Source organism: Littorina saxatilis, linkage group LG17 (genome assembly GCF_037325665.1).
Source record: "Littorina saxatilis isolate snail1 linkage group LG17, US_GU_Lsax_2.0, whole genome shotgun sequence".
NCBI lineage: Eukaryota > Metazoa > Mollusca > Gastropoda > Littorinimorpha > Littorinidae > Littorina > Littorina saxatilis.
The window spans coordinates 15117509-15124521 of record NC_090261.1 but is presented as its reverse complement, the minus strand read 5'-3'; the positions used below and the strand labels follow the sequence as shown (position 1 = coordinate 15124521).

At 41.2% G+C, this 7013-nt stretch overlaps 1 protein-coding gene across 1 annotated transcript; it reads left to right on the top strand.

Moving 5' to 3' along the window:
* The first annotated feature begins 2054 nt into the window (after positions 1–2054).
* On the top strand, positions 2055–6203 carry LOC138953213 (uncharacterized). The gene is made up of 3 exons (XM_070325004.1): positions 2055–2472; positions 2876–2998; positions 3406–6203. Exons 1-3 carry the CDS (start codon positions 2365–2367, stop codon positions 5533–5535), a joined length of 2361 nt encoding a protein of 786 aa, XP_070181105.1. The 5' UTR covers positions 2055–2364; the 3' UTR covers positions 5536–6203.
* Positions 6204–7013: the final 810 nt, after the last annotated feature.

Below are 7013 nucleotides of genomic sequence, written 5' to 3'. Positions count from 1 at the left end.
AATTGTGGCAAACTATCATTCATTGAATGTGTTGCATTGTAGTGATCTAGTTCCGTTTTTCCTTTTTGTCCCCCCTCCACCAGCCCCCACCCCCAACACACACATACACACACACACACACACACACACAGAGTACAGATAGAGAGAGAGAGAGAGAGAGAGAGAGAGAGAGAGAGAGAGAGAAGCATCCCACAAAGAGAAACTTGAAAGCATAATAATAACTGGCGAGCTGTGGCTCTGACTCATAACCTTGACCGACTAATAGCATCCTGCTCAATACTAAAGACCGTGTTACATAGTTGTTTTTTCGTTAGTTTCGTTCTGTTAATTCTGTCCGGTTGATTTTTCTTCTACTGGCCATTGTCGTATTACAGACACAAGTGACAAGCATTTGCCAGGTATCAGATGTTCTTGCAGTAAATGTTTACTTAATTTGTGTTAGATGTACTTGACATCAAACTGCATTACAGTCGTATTACATAGTTTGCATAATTTATCACCGGTTTCCTATCCGCTTGACTTAGATTTTTCACCATTTTCCATTCTTGTATCAATGTGGATTTTTTGTTTCTGTTAAAAAACTGATTTTAAACAGACAGTTTAAAAGTGAGAGACTTTTAGTGCTTTTGTCATGAGTGTCTGAGCTTTGATGCAGCAGGAAATTGCGGCATTTTCTTCAAATAAACATGATGTCTGCAGTTGACACGCGCGCTCACATAAGAGACTGAGAGAGAGAGACTGAGAGAGAGCGAGAGACAGAGCGAGCGAGACAGAGAGAGAGAGAAAGAAGGAGGAAAAGAGAGAGATATAAAGAGAGAGAGCGAGCGAGAGACAGAGATAAAGAGGGAGGAAGAGAGAGAGATATAAAGAGAGAGAGGGAGGAAGAGAGAGACAGAGCGAGCGAGAGACAGAGAGATAAAGAGGGAGGAAGAGAGAGTGAGAAAGAAAGAGAGAGATGGAGGGGGGTGGAGAGAGAGTGAGTCAACCCGAAACTGAAGAAAAGCCGGATAGCGATATTGACTTAACAACTGTGTCAGTGTGGGTGAAAGACTACACGCTACCAGCCAGTACATGGGCGGTGCGTGTGTGTGTTTTCGCCGTGAGAGCTTCGCTCATAACTTTTTTTAAATTTTTTATCTGGATCTGGATAACCCGCCTGGGTTGGTGGTTGGCGGGTGCGCCACAGAAGCCGACGACGACTATCAACGTGACGGGTTTTTTTTTTGGGGTGTGCGCATCTAAAAGAGTCTTTATAGCATCATTGCTTGAGCATCTCGCGACGGCTACAATGTTAGACCTGTGTACGGGACGCTTTAAAACTGCTCGCAAAGGCAAAAGAAGTTTCGTTCAGGGAGAAGTCCTTACTTGTTCACTGCTATGTATCCAGATAGTACTGGTTTGCCAGGTAATACTGTAACAGGCTGGCCAGTACTGTCTGGTCAAAATAGCCATTTCGGCACTTTCGCTGCTTGTGGAAGACACTTCAAATACTCCTATGATACGAGTGATAAATATCAAGCCTACCGACAAACTGCCACATTTTCGCGTTTCGTTACATTTTCATTTTCCCCGAGTACGCTAGTACTTGGGCTCAGCAGACTTTAATTGTGTGTCTGTCTGTCTGTCTGTCTCGACTTAACAGCTTATTGCTGGGAAACTACTGGGCGCAGTTCGTTCAAAAGTTGATACACTAACTTGATAATAGGTCCGATTGATCGTATTAAAACTTCATAATGTTACCTGGGACCTAAATGCGAAATAAACCACAAAAACGACTTGGCCGTAGGAGGAGTTCACACCGGCGGGGCGAACACGCAGCCATTGAGCTGATAGAACAGCCGAACGCGTCACACAGTGACGAGAAATATAGCTCATAAAAAGCATGCGTCTCGCATGCGAGACGATTTGCCAGGCTTTGCGCGTTGTGTGTTTGAATAATTTGATTTTTTGTGTACCCCATTTTCTACCAAGCGTTGGTTCCTCGGTCGCGACTGCGGTGGTTTAGAGGTCGCGATTTTGTGTTTTGATTCTTATCATATTAATTTGTATTTTTTCTTATGGTTTCCTTTGTTTACATATGTTTCTTATGAAGAGGGTCAGCAGTATATTTTTCACTGTGATCAAATAAAAGAGAAAGGCCAGTCACCACGCACATCCTCGGCTCGCATGCAATGTACTTATATAGCAAAGGGAATGCCTGTAATTCACACAGAGCAATCACTTGGTCTTAAACGTGCACAAGACAAAAACTTTCATACTGGGGGAGCGAGCCAGTCTGAAGAGTACTCGGGTCCAGCGCGAGCGTTTTTTATTATATAATCAAGCAATGGGAACTCCCGGGGATTTCCATTTTACGCGCGCGTCATGAAGCTCGGCTGCAAAATGCACGTGTCGCTATTTTTCATCTGTGCCCTGCTTGTAGCGTTTTGTGGCGAAAGAGGACTTGCAGCAGACAAAGAGGACGAGAAGAATGTAAGCCGGTATACACATATATGCAATAATTGTGGCAAACTATCATTCATTGAATGTGTTGCATTGTAGTGATCTAGTTCCGTTTTTCCTTTTTGTCCCCTAGACTGATGAAAAATGCCGTACCGTAGTCATTCTAATGAATACAGTCACGAACACCATGCATCAGTAGGCTTTTGTTTTCAACTCAGTTAAATTTAACAATGTTTGCTTTTTGAAACTTTTTTAGGTTGTTAATGTATCGTTCAGGAACTGAAAGAGTTTGCTAGTGCTGCACGGCTTATTACTCAGTAAATGTTAAGAATAGTGAGATATTATATACCTTATATTTTATGTATTGCCTGATTAAGTCGGATACAGACGAGGTGGTCGTTTTTGAAATAACAATGTGAAGATATATTTACAGAATGCCAAACGAAATCGGTCACCTAATCTGACCGATGAAACATACACAACTCTCATCGCCATATTGAAGAGGCCAGTGTCTGACCGTGCCAGGACAAAACAAGATGGATTGCTCTACCGAAAGGTATAATGGTCTTTCTGTTTTGCGCGGTTTCTTCCGTGCATGATACTTATTTTGAAAGAAACAAGTGTAAATGTTGATGTTAATTTTGTTTAACAACCCAACTGCAGACTGATTTTGACCGGTTCTGCCTGACCGAACGCAAAGTGATAATTATGTTATTACAAAATCCAAATTGTTCGACTACGAAGAAGCGACCAAGCAGCCTTCCAGTTGAACATTGTGTTGATCGAATGTAAAGAACAATAGAAAAGATTTTACCTTCACTGTTATAGTTATTTGTTACCTAGAAAATGTATCAGCTAATAGGATGTTTAATTTTAAGTGTAGCATTCATAGCTAGCTGTGCAAACTGACGTTTTTAACTAAATATGCCTGATTGATCACGTAGACTACTTGTATTTTTTCAGGTGAAGAGATACAACATTCGGTGCGAGAGAGTAGCAGACCCGTACAGAGGAGAACACATTGAACGTCTGACCAGGGATGGTTTGATACTTCTTCCTCCCGGAGAGATTGATGACTGCATTTCGTTTTATAGGGTACTTTCCTTGGGCGACGGATCCGACAAACTCTGGGACATGATTAGGACGAAGTACTTTGGTATAAGTAAGCTACGGATTCTGGAACATCTTAGAAGATCAGAGACTCAATTTAAGATAAACCCCGTCTTTAGTAACAAGGCTCCATTGCGACCTGTTGTTGCTACTCGGGTGATGGAAAGGCACCAATTTAAGATAAACCCTGTCTTTAGTAACAAGGCTCCATTGCGACCTGTTGTTGCTACTCGGGTGATGGAAAGGCACCAGATTGATCTAGTGAGCTTTGAGAGCTTAGGCCTTCAACAGAGAGGAAAGGGTTGCTATGTTTTGTCCATTTTAGACTGTTTCAGCAGGTTCCTGTGGATGCGCAGTATTCCAGACAGAAGAGCAGACACAGTTGCGAAAAAGGTGGAAGAAATTTATCTTGAATTTGGCCCCCCTGCAATTCTGCAAAGTGATCAAGAAAGTGAATTTCGCGGAGAGGTTTTGAAACTTTGCAAGGAGTGGAACATCAACATTATTCGTAGTAGACCCCATCACCCAGAGTTACAGGGAAAAATTGAAAGGTCGCATAAAACATGGAAAAACAAAGTTAGGTCACTAGTGCAAGGCTTGCTGACACAAACATCAATTTCAGGCAAAAACTGTACAGAAGCACTTCCACACATTGCAAAAGCGTACAACATAGCGCGACATCAGTCAATACAAATGTCGCCGTATGAATGCCTTTTTGGTGTAAAATCAAACTTTATAGCACGAGCGTATGCGGGTGGTCTTTATGAAGATATTGAGGAAGACCATAACGTGCATGAAGTAACTCACAAAAATATATCTTTGGAAATCAATGAATGCGAACATGCAAAAAGAAAGCGAGACGTTTCTGATATTCGCTGTTTCGCCTCTGAAACTGACACGAAACAACAAAAGAGAATGGTTGAAAGACACCAAAAGAAACACTGTCCAAACAATTACGAAATAGGTGAAATTGTTCTTGTCCGGTGTGATGGGCGTGACAAAAGAGTGCAAAGAGGTGGCCTTTCGCTGGCAAAACCCAGGGTGCACCAAGCGTTAGTTAGAGATAGGCAGCATCACATGTACATCGTCATGCTCATTAGTGGGGTAAGGAAAGGAGAAATAATTAAAGTTAGCGTGGACAAAATCACATCTCTGACAGCAAAAGAAGAACTTGAAAAGCGAGAAAAAAGATTTGCTCCTGAAACGTCAAGAGAGAAAAACAAATTTGTTCTAAATCACTTAAGAAGTCTGGAAAGAGTCGAGTTAGTCACCAGATCAGAACGAACAGGAATCGAATTGTTGCTAGACAACGCTCAGCTGCATGGACTAGAATTAGATAGCGACAACTCCGGAAATGGTAACTGTATGTTTCTTGCTTTACAACAACAACTGGAAAAGAACGGGGTAAAAAAAAACCACAGAGAAATTAGAACAGAGATAGTGAAATTTTTGTCTCAAAACCCAATTTTAGGGGAAGGCAGGGATACAGTGTATTTGCCTGATTTTGTATCAAACTATGTATCTTGGGAAGCATACCTCAATAGCTTGAACGAGGATGGCGTTTGGGGTGATAACATAGCCCTTTTAGCCGCAGCAAATGTGTATCAAATTAGCATCTGTGTTGTTTCGAGTGTGCATAATTCTGAACCGTTTATTATTGAAGCATCCAGTGGCATATCGCTTTTTGATGTACATCTTGGACACATATCTGAAATGCACTACGTCACACTACGGCCGAGACACATTCTCTGTGAACTGTGTGGACATCTTGATGGGGATAATATATGCAATCATGATTGTCCGCCAAACACGATAATACAAAATCAGCAGACTTGTCCTTACAACGGCCCGTCTAGTCCAGTTGAAGCTAATGAGGTTCACGCTAACATAAATGTCGAGCAACTGTGTTCTGCTGTCAGAAAAAGAAAGGTTAACAAGTACATTACTGAACTGAAAAGATATTTGGCTAGACATCATGTCTGATTTTGACGAAGAAAGAAATGCGGAATGCAGTGGTGACATTCCCCTGGCTTGTAGATCACTCCTGTGGTGGGATATTTTTTCATCTCCTTCACTGTTTGGGCCAGAACGTTGGTTTTGTAAATATTAATGGAAATGTTTTTGGAAAACTTGACAACAGGCTAGGCTAATGCAAATTTTTGATTTGTTCAAAGCCCATGTCATTGCGACGGTGTTTATGTCTTACAGACTTGTATACATGACAACCTTTGTGAGAGAGTGGTAGAGAAAGCTAGGTCACATTTCTGAAGACGGTAACTTACTATTGGTTACACGTGACGAGTACGCTGCAAGTCCTTTATCATACCATCACTACTGCGAGGAGGAAGAAGACGACAGCCACGAAGACAGTGCATAATGAAAAATGATATTATGTTGAACTTGTTTTAATAATAATAATAATAAAGATAGCTTATATAGCGCCGCTTCACAAATTTAACTATGCTCTTTTGGTGATCCTCTCTCTCTCTCTCTCTCTCTCTCTCTCTCTCTCTCTCTCTCCGTCTCTCTCTCCGTCTCTCTCTCTCTCTCTCTCTCTCATTTGAATTCAAAAACACATTTATATGATCGGGGTTCCTATGTCAGACTTGTACTCTTTCATTTCTTATTTGCATTAAATGTTGAGCTGCACTAAGAGTGGTTTGTATCGTGAATGGATGTGTGTGTGTGTGTGTGTGTGTCAGTGTGTGTGTGTGTGTGTGTGTGTGTGTGTGTGTTACAGACTCGAACTGACTAGTTGGTTAACTTTTGCATCGTTCATCACAACAGAAATCTTGATTTCATTCATCCTATTGACTTCGGCAGTGGTCACCAACTCGCCATTTATCAAATTCTAAAAAATAAAAGTGACTGCCAACGTTCCAAAATTCAGAATCAAAAAACAAGAAAGGTAGTTAGTTGGAACGTTTGTTATTGACAAAACAATACGTTACAATCACGAATATACTTACCCAAAGGTCTTTTAAGTGCACAGACAAACAATAAAAGTAAACAAGAACTTAGCTTTAGCTATAGTTCGTTGTATCCACATCCTCCTGGTAAACCGCATGCTTTATTTCAAATTTATTTCAAATTCGTGTTTGTAACGTATTGTTTTGTCAATAACTCAACGTTCCAACAAACTACCTTTCTTGTTTTTCGCCATTTATCAACTTAGCACAATAAAGAATCTGTAGTTGAGAAATCGCACTACTTCCTCAGTGTTAACATAAACCCATCAACCTTGTAACCAGGTTAAGTACCAGCCTGCCCGGGTAAACGATTCGGGGGTTCATGATTAGAGCTGTCAAGATATTGCACGCTTTTCGTTTAATTTATTGTACCTGTCCTAACACGCTGAAACGGCCGACAGAGATGCTGTTAACCCGTGATTTGTAAAAATGTTTACAAATCACGGGGCGCGCCCCGTGATTTGTAAACATTTTTACAAATCGCGTTTTTGC